Source organism: Haliaeetus leucocephalus, unplaced genomic scaffold (assembly GCF_000737465.1).
Source record: "Haliaeetus leucocephalus isolate CR32 unplaced genomic scaffold, Haliaeetus_leucocephalus-4.0 Scaffold0, whole genome shotgun sequence".
NCBI lineage: Eukaryota > Metazoa > Chordata > Aves > Accipitriformes > Accipitridae > Haliaeetus > Haliaeetus leucocephalus.
In genome coordinates, this window is record NW_010972436.1 from 7,936,636 (window position 1) to 7,958,032 (window position 21,397).

The 21,397-nt window shown below is 40.9% G+C and overlaps 1 protein-coding gene across 1 annotated transcript in view; it reads left to right on the plus strand.

The window, feature by feature from the left end:
* Window positions 1-10,811, plus strand: part of LOC104838393 (macrophage mannose receptor 1-like) — a 31,794-nt gene extending 20,983 nt beyond the window's left edge. The window contains exons 22-30 of the mRNA XM_010578154.1: window positions 386-534; window positions 2,114-2,216; window positions 3,036-3,268; window positions 4,873-5,038; window positions 6,059-6,211; window positions 6,472-6,588; window positions 8,018-8,185; window positions 10,102-10,143; window positions 10,567-10,811. Coding sequence (XP_010576456.1) covers window positions 386-534; window positions 2,114-2,216; window positions 3,036-3,268; window positions 4,873-5,038; window positions 6,059-6,211; window positions 6,472-6,588; window positions 8,018-8,185; window positions 10,102-10,143; window positions 10,567-10,811 — 1,376 coding nt within the window. The remainder of the gene's footprint in view (window positions 1-385; window positions 535-2,113; window positions 2,217-3,035; window positions 3,269-4,872; window positions 5,039-6,058; window positions 6,212-6,471; window positions 6,589-8,017; window positions 8,186-10,101; window positions 10,144-10,566) is intronic.
* Window positions 10,812-21,397: the final 10,586 nt, after the last annotated feature.

A 21,397-nucleotide genomic window follows, 5' to 3' on the forward strand; every position in this document is an offset into this window, starting at 1 on the left:
ACAAAGAAGTTACCAAAGAAGAAAATGGAGTGCACAGTCCGCAGACTCATTTTCTATGTGCCAAGGTGTAGAGTACTCATGTTAATTTCTGTAATACATTTAAAATATTTTCCCCGCTTCCTCAGATGATCAACAACACAGAAGGGGGTACACATAAATTTATGTATCAAAATTCGCCCATCTTCGTGTTTGTAAATACTTTTTCAGACTTTTAACATCAGATGACTATCTATTCTTTTTATTTTTTTATGAGAAGATTATCATCTTATTAAAAAGAGAAAACCAAAACTCATCATCCTGGTTCCAGGCACTCTAGAGTCTGCACTGTTGGGGAAAGGTACATTCAGTTTCCCTCCTTGTACAATTTTTTTTTTTTTTCCTTCAGCTTTCCTCATGTCCCTCTTAAAAAATGCTGCAACTGATGCTTGGATTGGACTGAATGACATAAATCAGGAGCACACATACTTATGGACAGATGGAAGCCCAGTTTACTATACAAATTGGGCGAAAGGTTCCCGTAGTTATTATAGTAAGGTAAACATTAATTTCTGGTTATCACTCAAACATTATAACTTTGGTAGGTGATTGTATATAGCTACAACTGTATTTTCTGTAAAGTTTGCTTTATAAAGATTTTTAGTGATCTTGTTGCTTTTGAAAGTGGAGTAAATATGTGGGAGATCTACCTTCACACATTTTTTTCAACTTCTGTATTTTGTCATGAATTTTTTGTTATGAATCCAGGCAGATGTTTGGAAACATTATGCAAAACTCAGGCACATGAATATTTCGCTCACTTTACAATGACTGACCAGGAGACTCAAATAAATCATAGCATAGCAGTAACTGTATAATTTTGGGATACAGTGAATGTTATTTAGACTTGATGAAAATACTTAGATAACTGTATATTTGCATATCTTGGCACTGAGCTTATCAAGATAAATGCGTTGAACAAAATACTCAAAAGAAGGAGACTCTGGAGACTTCCTTTCTCATTTTTATCTTCTCCCTCTATACCTTCTATCAAATCTTCCTTTTGAAAGATCTCTTTTGCACACTTTGAACCTTTCAGCACTGCTGTGCCATTTTCTGTTTAATTGCAAGACAAACCTGAGTGTTATTCAATAATTGTAAAATGGCTAATGTAGAATACGGGACTTGATAGTACCACTTCACTGCTCCTGTGCAAGCTTTATCAGGTTTTTCTCTTTTTGATGAAAGAATTGCTTTAAGTCCAGCTAAAATGGGAAAAAGCTATGTGATGTCTGACCTCTGCTGCCATCGAGGCTGGAGCTGGGTTTTGGGATCTCCAGGACTTCCACATCTCACACATGCATATGCTTTCTGTAGAAGGCTATGCCAATTTCCCTGCACAAGTTGCTCCACATACACCTTCCTTCACTTGCAGCCAAGACCTGGGCTACTGCCCCTGAGGGGTTTGAAGGTGGCATGAGGTCAGGCTGGTATGAGGTGGGGAGAGCTGCTGCCTCCTGCTGCAGAAAGTCAAGCAGTGTCTTCTCATGCTGTGGGAGGAAAAGGCAGAAGATAAAGAGCCCACACTGCAGTGGAAAGGGTTTGGGAAGTGTCCGCCCCAAAAGGTTGTTTCTGATCTCTACCTCTATGTTACTGCACTGTGGTGACAGCTTTGGATCCTAGTGCCAGATCAGGGCGGGAGGAGGATTTCAGCTCTCAAGGCAAGCTTCAGTGCTGAGGAGAGTTTCCCTATAACCTCCAGGAAAACAGCAACAGAGCTGAAATGTCCTGTCGGCCAGACCTAGCACACGCATCTCTACCTGCACACACACACGCTCACACATGTGCGTGCACAGAGATTATGTACATACAGCTAGTCCCACATGCTTCTTCCTGCCTCTGTGCTGTGCTTTACAACTCCATCCATCATCCAAGTACAAACTTTCCTAGGGCTGAATTGTAAATGCTTATTGTCATATTACTGCTCCTGACATTGCTTGTATGAGTTCATCTATATGACCTTCATATTATTCATCTGTGTGTGCCTGCGTGTGATAGGTGAGTCTGTATATCCAGCAGGAGCAGGAATGTTTCCTATCTATACACATTTTTCTTGTTAATCTCATTTCCCCTGTAGGATGACTGTGTCTTTATGATGAAGAACCCTATTGAACAGGCAGGGAAATGGAAAGATCAAGAATGTAAAACAAGCAAAAGCTACATATGCCAGAAAAATTCTGGTGAGTTTTCTTTCACCACTTTCTAGTACAGCTGATTTATTGTGGTTGTATCAAACTGGTGTTAAAAGTGACTTTCTCTATTTTAACTGAAATTAATCTGACAGTATCACATGCACTACGGACCATTTTAACAAAATGAGCACACATTTTATTTTTGGGGGAAAAACTCTTAACCTTTCCTATTTTAAGGACCAGACCAGTAAAAAAAAAAAAAAAATCTATGGATCATTATGTATTTTACTATTTTTGGCAATCAGGTGGGAGAGGGAGAGAACAGTGCTTTGTCTTTATGTGGGTAAATTCTTCAAAACTGAAATTCTACTGTTATACTTAAAAGCAGTGCAACTTCTTTATTTTGAAAATCTGCCCTGCTTGATGTCCTTTACAGTCTTACTCAGGCAGTTTCATCAACAGCACTTGTATCCCTCTGCTTGCTCATGGCATGCTTACTGTACCCTGTTCCTTGTTAGAAATACAACAGATGCCAATGTGTCATGGAAAAAGTGGAGAAATTGTTCCCTTTAATGCCCTACATTGTTACAGTGTGCTTTGGAAAAGTCTAGAGCTTGCAAGGTGTGTTCCTGGAGTCAATACAGATATTTATGCTAAAAGGTCATTCTGACAAGAATTAGAAAATTTTGTGACAGAACATGAAAACATGACTTTCATCACTGCAGTGATAGTTGGGACACATGTTAATTTGTTATTCCAGCCTCCCTTAATTACTTGACTACTCCAGTACACTAGATCTTCTCTCAGTGTTATATGTCTAGCCAATATAATGCATTTGACTTCTTTTTGTTTGTTTGTCCGTTACAGACCCCAAACTGCAAAACTCCCAACCCATAGTTCCGATGTTTGGCTTTAATAATTATGGTAATGACCGCTATGCAGTCATCAACTACAAAATGGTCTGGGAAGAAGCAGAGAAGAACTGCAGAGACCAGTTTGCAGAGCTTGCCAGCGTTTTGGATCCTTATGCTGAATCTTACCTGTGGTTACAAATGTTAAAGCATGGGGAGCCTGCATGGATTGGTCTTAACAGCAACACAGTGAGTCCATCAAATGCTTGTGACAATCATGCCGCTACCCTAGATCGGCATAGATGAACCATATTTCTTGCTTGGAGGTTGACAGGATCCACTGCTGTGGGCGCTGTTTGCTTCCACGTGAGTGCTATTGGTCAGATCTGTGAATACGTGGCAGGCATCAAAACTTTGCTGAGGTACCTGGCTTCAGGGGTTTTACATGTCTAAATGTTTGGCCATAATGTAAGTGCGAACTGTCATAGTCCACATTTCAGAGGCCACCAAGGATGTAGCTGCAGTAGACAGTGGCTTCAGCGGTAGAAATGGCTATGGAGTTTCCACTTCCTACACCACCATCTACCACACGCTCATGTGGGGGAGCATTGCTCTTTCTGAAGCACACCATGGAAACAACTGGGATTAAAAATAGTTCTTTATTCGTGAGGTTATTTTAAGTTTTGTTTTAATTCACAGCCTAGCACTACAAGAGCTTGTGCTGGACAACAGGGGAAATGCCAAGGTGCAGCACAGAGGCGGGAGCAGGCCTCTGGCAACGGGGACACCTTAGGCTGGTTTTTGGAGCTGAAGCCAGTGCCTTGTGAAAAACTGCCAACAAAGTCAGTCAGCAAAGCGTGTAAAGGTCTGAAAGGGGAAGCATCTATTAGAGACATGTAAAAAACCCATGTAGCTGGATGATGTAGCTGGGGATCTGTGGAACAGGAGTTGTGAGGAAATCAAGAGGAGAGAGGTAGAGTCGGAGCTTGGTGGGACACAGGACTGAGAGAGGGCACAGGTGCTGAGGTGAGAGGAGCTGGAGCTGCACTTCAGTGAGAGCAGGCACTGGGAAACCGGGATTAGATGGGAAGCTGGGATGAAACGTGGTCAAGGACTTAAAAGGAACAAGGGCAGGAAAGGAACTGGCACAAAAAACTGGATGGGAGCCTGCCTCCAATGATCACAGGAAGAAGGGGCTAGGCTCTGCAGGACGGGTTGACAGGAGCCATGAATGTGACTAATGTTGGTCATCCTCTGCAAATAGTGGTGAAATCCACTGAAAAAATACATGCTTAGCTCTTCTCTAGTAGCTGGTCCTTGCAAGAACTAGAAACCTATCACAAGCCCTGTTAGCATGGGTGGCAGAAGTCTGTGGTGTGTGCTCCATGAAAAACGTCGTCAGTATTCGTCTCTCCAGTGGAACATCTGCTTTTTCTATTTGCTTTCTGAATATATAGAGAAGCCTGTGTTAGAGGAATGCTAACAATAGTTTATCTGCAATCTTTATTTGATCTGTGTGTATATGTGGACTCCTTTGATAAAGTCTTCAACTATATATTCACATTTGTTACCGCAAGGCCCTTTCCCCATTTAGTGCATGAGATAGATGATGTGAATTGAATAACGCAGGTTGCGTACCAAATAAACATCTGTAGGACCACTGCCCTAACTGTTGTGGAGAGTGGAAGTCTGGACCAGGCTGTTATGTATTCACGACAGAGGACAAATTAATTTTGTGTGAGAAACCATGATTCTGATTTTTCCTAATTTTTACTTACCTTCAAGTGCAATCTTAATGTTCTTTCAGTCTGATTCTTGTATGTGACATAATCTTTATTGTCATTTGCTTTTAGACTCGTGGCCATTACGTATGGTCAGATAGAAGGAGGAGCAGGTATCATAACTGGGCCAGTGGAGAACCAAATAAGAACACAGCCTGTGTCTATTTAGATTTGGATGGTTTTTGGAAGACAGCATCTTGCAACGAAACATTTTTTTCTCTCTGTAAACAATCTGATGGTAAGTTGTGAATGGGAGAAATGAGATTCGGGAGGCTGGAATTTAAATCAATGGCTTTATTTTAATTTAGCTTTTCCACATATGCAAAGATAGTGATCAATGGTGTATGCCTTGTGATGAGCTACTGCTTTTGTTAAGAAAAAAATCCCAGATCCAATCTGTCTTGAGTGATTTCCAGACATTTCATGTCACAGGCCAGTCAACACATGCACATCATAAAGACAACTGCAATATTTCATGCCACATGCAATAGTTCTTTTCTGCATCCTTGTTTGTCAAGAACTGCAGAATTGATCAACTTTAGCCTAACTATAAATATATTAATGGTATATTTTTACATTTAAAAGTATCTTTTGTAATATTGAGAGATAAGAAACTTCTGTCAGTGTAGCAGCTGAATTGATTAATCTATATTTGTTATAAGATCCTGGGAAGCTTCTGCTGAGATACTTTAGAGCTCAAATATTGCACCCAATTTTCAAACATATTTTAAATTAGATATGAAATTTATGATCTCTGCATCATACTTCACAGCAAATTTTATATTCATTTAAGCTCTGCTTTGGCTTTAATCAGGTGATGCAATAGGCTACTAATTTTACTTTTACATAGTTTAGGATGTGTGCACAAGGGCAGGAACAGACAGCTTCTCTGATTGACCTTGCTACAAACTGGCTGGGCACAAGCCACTGGCTTGTGGTGGTGGTGTCAAGATCCTGTATATATACCAGCTCATTCCTCATTCTGTTTCACAAGTTTAAAGTAAAAAATTGCCTTGCCGAAGACAATTGCAGTTAGACTGGTGCAAGTCTTCTTTAGCAGATTGGAGAACCAGCTCCAACCAGTATAATTTTTTACTAGCTTACCATGGTTACTTCACTCTTTTATCATTAGTTAAGTCTATGGGATATTCCTTTTCCTGGAATCACTGTCAGACTGGGAGGGCTGATGTGTGGTGCAGGAGTACACGTTTCCCTTGGCTTTTAAGACCCCACTGAAATGTGTGTGTCTTCTTAATAGAGTTAATTCCTAGTGAACCACCACAGCTTCCTGGGAAGTGTCCTGAACCGAAGCGTGGTAGGTCTTGGATTCCCTTCCGTGGTCATTGCTACTATGTTCACACCAGTTCTGAGGAAAGCTGGCCTGATGCTTCCATGACGTGTATCCAGATGGGTAACTGCCTTTTTTTATTAGGATATTTTAAAGGTTGTTTGCTTGTTTGTCTTTTTAATCCAGAACCAAGAGATAATGCATAGATGTGTGTGTGTGTATGTATATCAATTATAAGCTACACCTAATGTAAATTTATTATCAAGCATTTCTACTATATGAAAAAGCCGATCATGAAACATGTCATGATTGTTTACAGAGATAATGAATTTCTAATGGAAAATCTTGCTGAAATTATATGTAATACTTAATTGATATTTTAGGTGCTTCTCTGGTTTCCATAGAAGATTCAGCTGAAATGAACTTTCTCTTACTTTATTTGTCTCCACTTGCAAGTGAATTCAGAAAGTTTTGGATAGGATTGTTCAAAAATATTGATGGTAATTATTTCACAATGCATACTGAGATGAAAATAAATACTAAATAAACAGAGAGAATACTAAATAACACTAACATACTAAATATTAATACTAACTTACTAAATACTAAATAATCAGAGAGAAATAAACTGTTAAATGTTTAATAGCTTGTCTGCTACAATACTTAAAACATAAACAACTAAGAGGTCTATGCTTTTTGTATCTTTACTGTAATTAGAGTATATTTCGGTCTGTAAAAGGTTTGAGCTCAGCACTGCAGCAGTTGATTAAAATGTTTCCTGTTGCTTTTTTAAACTCAAATTGCTTGACATTTAACCAGTGTTAGTCTTTTAAGAAAAATGTTGTCTCGTAATTAAAAGATGAGGCAGCCTTAAATTGAAATTTATTTCTAAACAACTCAGAGGATAGCAGCTCATATGAGCTGCCTAGCAATATTTCTTAACCTAAATTTCAGGTTTTTTTAATAAATATTTTGGTAGAACTTTTTATTTTAATCCAAAAATATTTCAGTTTTTTTTTTTTTTTAACTGCAGATTTCATCCTGTTTTCTATGTCATTTTAATTCTGAAGCCTGTTTTTCATGGCAGACTTTGAAAGTCCATCTCCAGAGCGAGTCTAGACTGGGCTGCAGTGACCAGTTTTGGCCATGGCTGCCCAAGTCCCTGTCCCTCACCACCAGCAATGGCAGGCACCTTGTTGCGTGGTGGGCCAGGTTCATCTGTTCTAGCTGAAAAGTAACAGTACAAAAGCAGCAATTTGTTCCTGACCTGGCCCGCTACACTGCTCCATGCAGTGCAAGCAGAGGCAGGAAGAAAGTGCACCTGCAGATGGGGGAAGAGAGGAGGTGGCATTGAGGCATTTGCGAGTTATATCAGGATGTGCTGCCATGAAAGCACACCCTGAATGAACAGAGATGGCAATTATTCCTACTTGATGGGCCACAGCAGGACATGAGCAGGGAGTTATTATTAAAGAGAGCCTATTTAGTCTGCAAAGATAATTGATTAATCTAGCTGTAATAAAGCAGCTATTCACTGATCTTGGATACACACATAAAGAAAATCTCCTGACCAGTCTGGATCCTTGAACTGCAGAGCATGGCTTACACAGGTGCTCTGTTTTTCTTAAGGCTCCCAGGCACAGGTGAGTCCTGGGCATAAGCTTCAGTTAAAAGTCCTCGGGTAGCCTGGGCACGTCTTCCTTACATCACTGACAGCCAAGGTCCTGAAGGCTAATGGAGTCAACTTTGTGACCATTTATGTTTGGTACACTCCTATCTGAATACCTCTGGCTGTTAAAAGAATGAGAAATGAGCCCTCTGTGATGCTAATTTAATCAACTAATAAATTTCCTATCTGATGTCATTGTGCCCAGTAGACTAGAAATGATTCCTACTTCATTCACTCACTAGGTAATACTTTAATTTTAGGGGAATGGCTATGGACAGACAGAAGTGTGGTAGAATTTGTCAACTGGGAGAAAGGAGAGCCTACAGTAATTTTTGATGAACACTGTGTTGACATGGATGTCTCAAGTGGAACCTGGAGGAACTATTACTGCTCTGTTGACCAGAATTTTATTTGCAAAATCCCAAAAAGTAAGTTCTGAATTTCTGTGCACTGGGTTATTTTAGAAGTAGTGGTTAATATACACCAAGCCAAACTGCTTATGCCCTGGGTACACTTTATGCATTGATCCTGATGCATGTGCATCTGCATTAAAGCCGAGAGTAACTTCTGTTAAGGACAATGAGAAATAATATCGGAGAATAACCTGAGTCACTGTTTCCTCCTCTCAGTTTAAAAGCATTGATTTCTTGGCATTGCTGTACCCTGGGGTAGGGGAGAATGTATCACCTGTTGAGAGCGCGGAGAAAATTTTCATAGTCGTTATGGTTAGAGTGCAAGGGGCAGTAGATGATGAATAGATGACTAAACTAGTGCTGAGAAGAAAGGCAGACACTATCCTGATAGCTAAGCTGAGGGACACCAGTGCAAAGTCACTGAGCTCCTGCAGAAAGAAGGTAGGTGCCAGTGGGGTCGGTACCAGTGAAGTGTGCTGGGATCTGCTGGACAACCAAGCAGAAAGCGTCAAGTGAGGGTGGGCAGTAGGGCCCACTTAATTTCTCTGCTGACACAGGCATAGGGAGACATGCCAAGACAACCAAACAGCATAGTACATTTCATTTTTAATGGTTCCTTGTGGTCCTGTGGTTTTTTGGATGTCAACCCATGTGAAATCTGAATGTGTCACAGGCTGGCGCGAGTCCCTCTTGTGTTCACAGCAGTGTTGCATAAAGCATGAAGGATGTAAATCTGCACACATGCAGCTAGTATGAGTCACTGTATACACATGGATTCAGCTGTGTTGGCACACATCAACTGGGAGACAGCATGAAACAGGGCAGATTTGCCGTTGGCAAACAGATCCCTTGCACAAAATAGATGCAACGTGGAACCAATTGAGTCTCCAGCTTGTGGATCTCCACGTGTTGGCAGGTTGGCAATGGAGTCATCCATGAGCTTTGTAGGGCCCAGCCAGCCAGACCTGCAAGCAATTAACTGAATCATACTCCCCAAACAATGGAAGGAGGAAAAGGAAGTTGCCTAAAAATACAGCTTAAATGCTGTTAAGTACAAATGTGTTTTTCAGTTTTGCAAGTGTAAAAAATTGAGTTCTTCAGTGTGAAGTGTGACGCCTTACACTGTGGAAGTGTAAAAACTTTGAACATCTGTCTCCCTACCAAAAAAAAGTGTTCAAAGCAATTAATAGTGAGGCAACAGCGTGGCTGTTTTTTTTTTTTTGCAAATATTTTTAACCAAAATATTTGATGGATACAGCCTGAATTGTCAGGGAAAATGTTTTCATATATTTTTCATGTCCATGTACTGTGTTCAGCTCTGGGGGCCCCAGCATAAGAAAGACATGGACCCACTCAAGTGGGTCCAGAGGAGGGCCATGAAGATGATCAGGGGGCTGGAGCACCTCTCCTATGAAGACAGGCTGAGAGAGTTGGGGTTGTTCAGCCTGGAGAAGAGAAGGCTCTGGGGAGACCTTATAGCAGCCTTCCAGTACCTAAAGGGGGCATACAGGAAAGATGGGGAGGGACTCCTTATCTGGGAGTGTAGTGATAGGACAAGGGCTAACAGTTTTAAACTGAAAGAGGGCAGATTTAGATTAGATATAAGGAAGAAGTTCTTCACTACGAGGGTGATGAGACACTGGAACAGGTTGCCCAGAGAGGTTGTGGGTGCCCCATCCCTGGAAGTGTTCAAGGCCAGGTTGGATGGGGCTTTGAGCAACCTGGTCTAATGGAAGGTGTCCCTGCCCATGGCAGGGGAGTTGGAAGTAGATGATCTTTAAGGTCCCTTCCAACCCAAGCCATTCTATGATTCTATAATTATTTAAAATTTCATAGGAATGCAAAGTAAAAATTATATATCTAGTATTTATTTAATCTTTGAATGGTTGCTTGCAAACTGTCTATAAAATATGTATATTTTAATTTTATAGTTATTGAAGCTGAGCCAACCCATGATTCACCTGTCAATAAAGGTAAGTTGGTTTCTTATAAGCGTGTTCAACAGAAATTTCAATAAGTATATAGGCATTTATTATTTACAAGTAAAATTGCCTCCAGAAAAGTTTCATTTAAATACCCATTTAACTGTCACATATGATTTTATTTGAAAACTGTTTAAAAGGAGAGCTCTTCTCTGAAATTGGATATCTTACTGATTTTTTTTTTTTTTGCTTTACAAATGATATACTGTAGCACAATATAATGCTTTTTAAAAGGAACATAGAAGAGATTGAGCCTGATTTTGCATTGTCCATTCAGAACGTACATCAATTTTAACTGCTGTTATGGTTGTTCAGTACTTTTAGAGTTCACTCAGTTTACTTAGGGAGATGATTGTTGTATGCAATAGCAGTCTGTGGCCATTTGTAGTACTTGTTCTGTTTTGTCTTTCACAGCATCAAAAAATGAAGCTGCTGCTTCGTCTGCGAATAGTTTAGGTGGGATGATTGTTATACTGATCTTCCTTCTGCTAACAGGAACTGGCCTTACATTCTATTTTTTCTATAAAAAAAGACGTGATCGACAAACAGTTACAGCCAGTTTTGACAATGCCATATACCGTGGTGATGCTGACCCTGGAACTCATGAATCAAATTGTCTTGTAGCCAATATTGAAGAAAATGAGCAGGCAACAGTTTAATAAGCAGGATAATCTTGGGCCTGATTTTGAAAGGAATTAAAGCACTGGAATACAAGAATTCTTAAGGCAAAGCGATTTTCTCCCATGGAAATTCTAGTTCATTTTGCACAGGATGCTTCTTGCTTTCTGTACTAGCAGGAACAAGCAATCTTGCAAGGCAGATCCAGAGATCTGCTCACAACCTGTAGTACCTGGGAGGACTGCTGAGCATACACATGCTGTGTAAGTGAACACCCCGGCAGTTCCAGTTTCTGCATGGGTCCAGCATCACCTTTAGGCACAAGAAGAACCACGGTCACCACAGGCAACTGTGAGAATATGCTCCTTAGCACACTCCAAAAAGTATATCCAGATCTGTAGATATCCCGAAAATGCCACCCCAATCTCCAGCACAGACTGTCAAATTGCACAGGTTGGACGGGACCTCCAAGCTCACCTGGCACAGGTCGCTGCTCAAAGCAGGACCAGCTCCCTGCCTCAGCCAGGCAGCCTGCTCCAGTGCTGTGGGTCCACAGCTTCCTTCTGCTACTGAGGTACCCACAGAAACCCTTCGTGTTGCCTGTAATACCTGAATTAACACATTTTCCTCCTCTGTATATGACTGATAGAAAGGAAAGTGTAAATAGTTTTTCTTCTGCTATAATTCTGTAACATAAGCATCGAAAGATCAAATATAATAAGAGGTTGGAATGTATTGTGAATAGAAATAGTTTATCATTTAAATAATAGAATAGCTATCTCACAGGATTCTGCAAAAAGGGGGGAATAGGCGGGATGAGTTATACTTAATTCATACCTGAAAAAATAACATAAAATTTATTCTTGAAATCTCTAATACTAGTGAAGATTTCATACCTTTTTAGGCCATTTTTTCAAAGCATAATGAAACTCACCATTCGAAAGCCTTTTCTAATTTCTAACCAAATCCCCCCTGTCCAAGTCTGGTTTAATTCTTTGAGTATCATTCCAGACTCCCATCATGATGGAGCTGATAGCACTGCATGTTATGCTGGTCTACTGGTATATTCTCTGGTTTCATAAACCCTAAAAATATACAGTAGGCTCACATATAAGTGGTTTTGTTTTTTTTTTTACTTTTCCAGTGTATTTTATGCCAAATGTAAACCATCAAATGACTCAAAGCTCTTAGTCCAGAGAATGTCCTTATTTAATTTGATATTTTTTGATATTTTAATCTTTTGACAGATTTTAATTGTGTTTAAATTAAAATATTTGCGTGTGTATGAAATACATGTAAATAAGTTTTTATTCTGTGTTGGTTCACTAAATGGGTATTAAAAGGCTGGTTCTAAGTAAAAGTTTGTGTGTCTTTTTAAACAGAACAATTTATCATAAAAGTAAAAATAAGGGAAGGAAGGATGAGTTTTTTAAATTTCTATACACAAATGACCATCCACTTTTCCTAGTCTAGCATGTTCTTAAACAGCAGTAGCTATTTGTCTTTACCATCCTGTGAAACATGTGCCTCATTGCTTCTTTATCTGACATTTGAAAGTTTACCCTAATAAACATCTAATGAAAGTGTCTAATTTAAGACTACTTATGTGCTGTACCGCTCTAGCAGTTTCTGAGACAGATTCTTATATATTTGATAGCTCTTGTCACGTCTCCTCTCCATATTTTCTGATAGCAACACTAGTTCTTCCCTTTTTACTTCACTGGGTACATCTAGATCCATAATCTCTGCTGTTCCCTTCTAGACCCTGCTCTATGGTACGTAGGCCCTTCCGACAGTACATTGCATCAGTGGATGAGGTGTTTCGGGTGAGATCCTAACAACACTGAGCAGATCAAAAAGATTAATCCACCATTGTAACACTTGCCATAAAGGACCCTTCTGTCTGAGTTGGTTCTACAGGATCTATAGGCTTGGCTAGAGAAATGGTTACCAGAAAACAACAGACCAAAGACAGGAAAGATGCCTAATGAGAAATTAGTTTGTGAAAGTTTCCAAGGACTGATAAGCTGTATAGACTAGTAGTCCTGTTGCATCTGTGAGAACTGAACCAAGAGTTTTCTGGGACTCTACAAGGCAACTAGTGCACACAAGCATCAGCAGAGGATTGTGTAACGTGGACCACATCCAGGACAGCAGTGGCTGCTATGTGATAATGAAGAGTACGACAGCCTGAGGGACTTTGCAGACATCTCCCAAGAATCCCCTGGAGTGCCAGTATGGCTCTCTGCAACTGAGTATACAGCTGGGATTAGTTTCTAAATATGGCTCCAATCAGGTAGCTATGAGTGATTGTCTGCGAGTGAGCTCTGCAAGTGAAGAAGTGAATGTGTTGTGTGAATAGTTATTTGCTATTTATGATAATAGCTTGATTCTATTAGTAATAACAGCTTAGTGAAAAAAAAACCCAAACCTTGTTCTAAGAAATAGTGGTTATGATCTGCATTTGCCCCCATCTTGATCCCCTATCAGTGAAAAGGAAAATTCACAAACTTTCACAGTGAAAAGTACAAACTTCTTTTGTACACCCTGGCATGATGCTTTTCCTTCTCAAAGTTTGTTTCCTCTCAGGTTTGTGATTCCAAATTCCCCTCCTGCAGCTAGATTTCTGAAGGAAAGCTGTGGCTGCCACTGTATTTCATACCAAATCCTAGCTAATAGACCTACTCCAAGAATGCTCCTCAGATGAGACAGATCTAGTACCTAGTTTAAAGACACTGCTTATGTAGAGGTATGAAATAGGTGCTTATTGAGGTGCTTGGACACATACCCAGAAACAGATATGGGGGAAATTTAGTGCCAAAAGCAAGCTTTTTACCAGGCCTAGGAACCTTTAGGGTTAAGCTGCTGTAAACAGAGGCTTGGGGGACCACAAATTGTCAATTTGTCCAGATTCCACATAGATTCTGGATTTGGGTTTACGTGCAACATAATAGCATTTATAAAATGCCTCTCCACAGAGACAAGATGTGGAGAGCTACTTTCTCAGTTGCTTGCCTTTTCTTTCTCTGCATTAGTGTGGTATTTTAGAGAGAAAGTCCTGCCTTTTCTCACTATTTTCATTATATCCCTAGTAAATATAACATGGCTGAAAAAGTAGTTGATTCTCAACTTGAACTTATTACAATGTGAGAAGTAGTAACTGCCTTTAGGGAAGGAAAAGCTGTGGAAGAATTCACCATTGTAACTTTCCGTAATGTCAGATGGTGACACAGCCACAGCAGACAGATGTACAAAGAAGAATGGAACATCCTCTTCTTCCAAAGGAATACCAATTTACAGAGAAACTATTTGCTAATATCAGTACCAGTAACTTGGAACAGAAAGGAAAATATTAGCTTCAGTTCCTTGGCTAAAGCAGGAATCTAAAAAGAAGTTTATGAACTGGAAGTGCTTAATTTTGTCATTTACATTTCTGAAAGTAGGAGACTGAAAAAGGAAGTGAAGAGTAATTTGGAACAAAATGTAAGAAAGATCTATAAATACAGAATAGATAGTTGTGAGATGAACTAGTGCCTTCAGGCCAGATTCCAATGGGCAAGAGCCAGATTTTCCGGGGTCAATAGGAAAGGTTTGAACTGCTCCATAAGCATAAAGTTGTCCTGATGTCACTGTATCCGGACACAGGAACAGTTAGGGTTCATTTTGTCTCTTCTCAGCTGTGTCCTTATCTAACATATCCAGCTTTCTCCCTTCTATGACATTCTGCAGGGCACAATTTTTAAATCACTATCTGTTAAATAATGATACCTAAAGCATTTAAAGGATATGGTTAGTGGTTCTGGTTCCTCTAAGGAAATATTTGCTCTCATTTCGGGACAATGCACACAGTGCAACCATTTTACTGCCTTTTTATCCAGACTCTTGATCTAGACAGCTAGATGAAATTAATCTCACCTGCTTTTAGAACCAGTTGACATAATTCTCCTTTACAGTCAATAGTTAGGAATATACATGTAGGACTTGCAGTTGTTCCGTGGTCCACCAGAAGAGGCTGATGATGGCACAGAGGTTCTGGAGGTGGGAGGAAATAATATTCAATAATGGGAGGAACAGGGGCTCGTGCAGTGAGAAACATAGACTGCGGTTGGTAAGATGATGGTGCAAAAATACAGTGTGAGGTGTTCAAACAAAGGGAGATCAAAGCGAAAGGCCAAAGTAGAAATGAAGGAGTTGTTTGAATTGGACCAGAAGTGCTCACCATCCCCGGGAGAGCCAGGCAAGGCTGGGCCGGTCATCAATGGCTCAGCAAAGCAGGGGTCTGGGAAATGCGGATGCTGCTGGGAGTGCAGGGGCTCTAAGGGACGGCTGGTTCCTGCAGAAAGATAGGACTCCTGGTTATGAGGAAGCAATGGGGGAGTGAGCATGCTTTACATAGGAGAGAGCCAAGAGGAAAAGCCAGCTGAAGTGAACTGTTGCCCTAGGAGCCCAGCTGCACTGTTCGGACCAGGGAAGAGGGCGCGTGTGTGGACGGGGAGGGGGTGGAGGGTATAAGATGTGGGTATGTTTGTTCCTGTTTGCCTGCGCACTCTGTGTTCTTTGGAAAGGCCACAGCTGGGGATCAGGGAAGAAGGCAGGCTGCCTCTCTGCCTTGCCCTGTCTCCTGACGTCTTTCACAGGGCAGAGCCATGTAGAAAGATGAGGAGATGGTTTCTTCCTTGAGAGCAGCAAGTGTGCACAGAGGGGCAGGGAGGGGGATGCTTTGGAACATCGTGCTGGAGTGCAGAGGATGGGAAGGAAACCAGGGTTTTCCCAAGACGAACAAGAAGTGGCCTTGTGGGGAAGTCTCTGGGGTGATGGGGAGGAAGGGGTTTCTCCTAGAGAGCTACAGAGGAACTGTATGGGCTGTTTTGCAACCCAAGAAGTGACTGAGAGAAAGCTTATAGGCAAGCACTTTCTCTGCAAAGATACTGTGGGAAGTGGAGACATTTGTTTTTAAACAACTTGTTAGAGAACAAAACCCCCTCTGGTGTCCTGGGACATGTTCACTTTGAAAAAAAAGTGCAGATAATTCCACCTGCTGGATCTGGCCAGCTTCGGGTCTACTCTCAGGGGTGGGGGGCTGAGAAGCAAGAAAAACAGGAAGAAGAAAAGATATATTGGGTGTACGATGCCTGTGATCAGTGCGGGGAGTGAGGGGGGATGAATCAGCTGTCAAGAGGCAGGTGGAATAGTAACAAAGCTTGATTACACATCTCCCATCTGCCCAAAGATTTCTCCTGCACCCCACGTTGCAAGAAAATAATTTTTTATTACCGGGCAGTGGGAACAGCAGCCTTTTCTCCTGGTGATAGGACTTTTAATTTCAGAGCTACCACATGAGATGGTGATGGTTGTTAGGCTGTTATCTGAAAGTAAGCTTCTGTTAAAGCACAGTTTGCTGTGTACTCTGACTTAATGATGCATTTAAAAACAAGCAAAATTTAGCATCTATTCAGAGTTAAATCTGAATTTGTTTATGACAAATTTTTAACGGGAAATGGGAAAGTAGAAATGTGCAATCTCCACACATTGCAAAGATAACAAATGTCTGGGAAAGAGACCATTTCACTGTCTTGACTGATTATTTGTCAAAGCAGCTACATTTAGAGCACATAACATTGAAGCTGTTCATTCTTAGTTGTATTAAAATGAGAGGGAATTGATTATGCCACTAAAAACTGGGTTCATTACAGTTACTTTACTGAAGATGTGAAATTTAATGATATGAAAACTTAGCATAGTGACACAAAATAGGGAAGGGATTTTAAATAAATAAGGAAGCTAGAAATAAGATAAAAAGGAAGGAAATCCTTAAATTTTGCATGAAAGCTATTTGCATTCAGCTAAAGAATCACAAGAGACAAGCACATTCTATGAATTGTCTTCCTTTATTTTTCCATTGCTTCTTTTGCACTTTTATAATTTGACTGAAATTGCACTGAACACTAGAATCATTTCAGTTCCAGAAGTTTAATATTTTATTGTAACCCACTCCAAATACTCATAAGGTGTTCTTTTGCTCAATTCTTCATATGGTGTTTGATAGCTCAAACAAACTGTCATTTAGAGTGAATTTTGTAAACAGTTTCTGTCTGTTCTCACACTTAGTGTGTCAATACAGATAACTTTTTCTATGGAAATGTCATTCCTGGTTGTGGAAATACTCAAAACAGCTGGAAAATGTCCTGAGTAACCTTTGAAACAGTATATAGCTTTGAGCAAGGGGTTCAACAAAATGACCTCCAGAGGTCTCTTCCAGTATAAACTATTTTATAATTCTGTGGTCGGTAGTAGCATACAGGTATATAGGATTATGCACTTTTGATGAGCTAAAGCCTGTGCTGTTGGAAAAAGTAAAGAAACTGAGCAGAAAATGTGGCAGAGGCAGGGAATAAGCATGGCCAGCACTGTATGAAGCAGCACTGCTCTCCTGGCTGCATGACTGATGGCCCTATGGGCCAGTGCTAGCACCCACGTCAGGCTTAAGCTTTCCACTAACATGAGATCAAAGCATAGATGCCACAAGCATCTTTCATCAATGTCATTTTTGTGGTGTCTAATCAGGTGCTACTAGCTCGAGAACTGTGGTTTATCCTTTTCACTGTTCTCATCCCTGTCTGGAAGTGGACCGATGTCACTCACTGTCCCTGCCAGCCTTGCATAGTGCAGTGGCAGGGACTGTACTAAAGGGAGCAAGAAGAAGACATGCTCCAGGACTACTCAGTCACAGCCATCATGTCCCTCTAGCAGCCCCTCATGCCATGCCAAATTAGAAAAGACAAAGGGATAGGCTCTCCCTCCTAGCTGTAGATGACCACAAACTAAGCTCTTAGATCCAAGAAAACCAGTGAGGCTGTTTGGTCCTCCTTCTCAGTAGGCATCTGATAGATGGCACAAGACCGGGGCGAGAGGAGCTCCTACTGGGGTAGAGAGGCCAGCAAAACAGCTGCCTGGGAGAGGTCAACAGCCTCCTGCCAATAACATTAGAGAAGGGATGAAAATGTATCCACGGCTGCTCAAGACATTGTTGGGAATGGCAAGTCCCAGCAACAAGTTCAGCCTTGTGCCCTGCCCTTTGAGGATGATGGCTTCTGCCTTGGGTTTGTGAGTCTAGCTTAGCTGATGAGGTGGTTTTTGGCTAATCAAAACCCTTAAAGTTTACCTTAGGGGCTAGGTACAATGCCCAAAGCAAAGGGAAGTGGTCAGTTATGACCAAAAATTTCATCTGTAAAGTGTCCTGAAGTGACAAAGACAGCAGAAAGGGCTGATTGATTGAAAGTGTGTATATGACCCGTCTTCTGTGAGATGTTTTCTCCAGCTGTGGCAACGTGGATCCCTGTAGAACCCTATCAGGCCTACACGACAGAATTGACAGGGATATCTACTTGAATTAAGCCAGTAAATTTGGCGCTTTTTTCACAGCTTAAGAAAACCTCTGCTGGGTCATATCAAAGGCTTGTTTAGCCTAGCATCCTGTCCCTGATGGTGTCCAAAAGTAGGTGCTAAATGAAGAGCACAAGAGTTGGCAAACATCAAGTGGTAGGTCCTTATTTGCCTCTTTTGGTCTCAACATTTGCAGCTCAGGGATCTCCTGAGCCGAAAGTGGTGGGTTTGCATTCATTTGTATATAGAAATTAGCATGCAGTTAACCTTGGGTTTGAATTTTACAGTACTCTAGCAACTCCACAGTAAGCCCTCAAATAGACAAATTTTAACGTGTAATTCATGTGAGGTGATTTACTCTGATTTGCAAGGAATAGGAAAAAAAATCCACTTAGACACTTATCAACAGGCTAGCTAATACATTCAGTGTATACTGTTACAAAATTTTCCTATATAAATAAGCCCTCAGAAAGCCAGCAGAGAAAAAAATTTAGTATTGCAATAATTCTTGGAAAGAAAAAAGTATTTAGTACTTCTTTAGCAAGCTTACTTCTTTTTCCTTCCTATTGAATCCCTTTGGACGTACAGATACTTCACATGTATCAAGACAATTTCTGACAGCAGTCCCCTTCACCGTGTTTTTCTTACCATTTCAAAATTTTAATTTATTTTCTGACAAATTTATGCTATCAAATGCCCCACAGAGTGAACAGCCTAGAGCAGTGTAGGATAACTTACAGAGTGTCAAAATAAGAAAAGATTTTCTAGTGATCTGTACATCAGATGGCAGAGATCTGGTGTCCTTGAAGAGACATACTGTTTTTTTTCCCCAGAGTTAAAGACATTCTGTAATCCTGCTTAATTCCTGTTCTCATGCCAACACAGCTTGACTCATGGTTTTTCAACTGATGACTTCTAAAAGAAAGCATCTTTGAAGAAAAATATACTTCTTATTTTGTAAGTAGCCTGATGGTAGACTATTCTGGTTTAGTTCAGAGAACTAAAATGTTGATTCACACCATGAAGAAGAGTGGTAGCTGTGTGTGTGTATTATCCTTTACTATTGCTTTCATTAAAGGAAACTTTCTCTGGTCAGTCTTGCCTTGCATAAGAATCTTCAATTTTGCATTTCATCTCACAGGCCAGCTACTGCATATTCTTTATGAAGTTGATTCTGCATTTTAGTTTATGGCTGTTTCCTGCCATCCCTCTGTGCCCCAGTGTTTGGGCTTCATCAGGAAATGTACGTGCCCAGAAAGTACAGGACTGGACCTCTTCTAAATATCAGTGAAAATAGTCCTCATACATTTTTATATGTAAAAATACCTGAAATGAAACAGCCACATTCATGCCAGTGTGAGTAATAAATACAGTTACTGATAAAGAATAAGAATGGCAGAAATCCGGAATCATATCTAGAAAAGCCAGCCTATTTTGTGAATTTGTCTGTAGATAACATGAGCTAAAGATTTCATACCACTGGTAATGCTTTAGGACAAGTCCTGTGATTGCTGAAAAAGGGCCAGAGATAGTAGTGAAAGAAAGTAATTCCTTATCCTATGCTTTAAAGTATTCTCATGGCTTTTGCTGTGTTTCAGGGAAAGCTGTCTGCCCGTTTAAGCCATGGTCTGCTCTTGATCAGTGGGTGCGTGACTGCTGTAGCTCTGAGTCTGCCGGTGGGACCAGGCACGGGCATCCACGGCCCCTTCAGATGCAGAGCAGGTGTGAGGCATGGCTCACAGGGCTCGCTTGCACCTTCCTCACTGTTTAAAGCACATCGGCCTGGGCGCAAGGCTTTGGCTTGCAGACAGGAGCAAGGTGATGCTAGACCTGCTCGGATCGCTGGCTCTGGCACGTGGAGCACAAGCAGCTTCGCTAAAGTGCTGCCAACCTTAAAAGCTGCAGCATATTTTATTTACCACTGAGTGGAGTCCTTATCAAGATTGCAGATGTGAAGGCTTGATTCCCCAATCTGCTGCATGACATTTTGCTCAGAGCAGCTTGGCAGTGAAGCTGTGCACGGCAACGCAGCCAGGCGGTCCAGGGCATGGGTGAGTGCGGGCTCATCAACAGGGTGCCACAAATACAGGGTTACCTTTTTGGGCACCATTGTCAAATCCATCGTTTCTACCGATGGTTTAATACAGACATTTTTTTATTTAGCAGCTGAGAGGCCTGCTTATAAAAGAATATTAATTTTAAAATACATGTCTCTTTACTCATTATAGTTCACTGGCACTTTCTTTGGACAATGTCCTGTATCAGATACTCACCTTGGATCTCTTCCTGTGGCCATGATTACTACATTAACCGGCTTGGAAAGCTGGGTTTATGCTCCCATATATTCAACTCCTATGGCCAATTAGACGAGTGCTTCCAGTAGATTGTAAAAGTTGCAGCTGCTATTCCAAATCAGGGTCCAAACCAGATGTGAGACTCCAAGCAATTGGGCTCCCATGTCCTCAGGAAATTAATTATAGTATCTGCATGAAAAAAACCCTAGACAACCAAACAAACCAAAGAAATCAATTAAAGAAAGAAAGTAAGGAGGCAGGAGTTGAAAGCAATGTTTCCTCCTCTTCATATTGCTGAATGGCTGTGGGTACCTGTTGTTTGTCATCCTGCAGTCATTTATTTTCTGTCTCCCCAAATCAGATTCCATCTCAAGACTGCTATCTACCTCTCAGTCCTCTGCTTCTTGTTAGTATCTTAACTCCTGCACTTTTCTTGCCAATTCCTTGTTTTCCTCAATCTCTTCATGGTGAGACTGATGCGCAGGGACCATCAGCGAACACCCATTAGTTGCTGGTCTCTGCAAAAGCAAATTGCTGTGGAGGAGCACACGTGGATCCAGTCTCCTCCTTCACATCGTTCCTGTCTGTGCGAAGAGACAGAGGCAACAGGGGGGAGAAAAGCACAGAGGTGCTTCATCTGGTATGTGAGGAAAAGTAGGTGATGGTGCTGCACGTGGGGCGAAGCTGTTATCCAACCATTCTAGTGTGTACACAGGAACAGCATCACTCAGAGATACTCAAAATGTGAAGTTCAGCAAGGTAATTGCAAAAATAACAATTATAATTCCTAACATACTGCATCTGTGCAAATCTGTTGTGATGCTGGAAATGTCAAGTTCTTAGCTGATAGAATTGCAGTTTACTTCAGAGTCTTATAAAAACAATTAGTATATAAACCTTCAGTACACAGACACATTGTGTTCTCGTACTGGGATGTGTCACTTCCATGT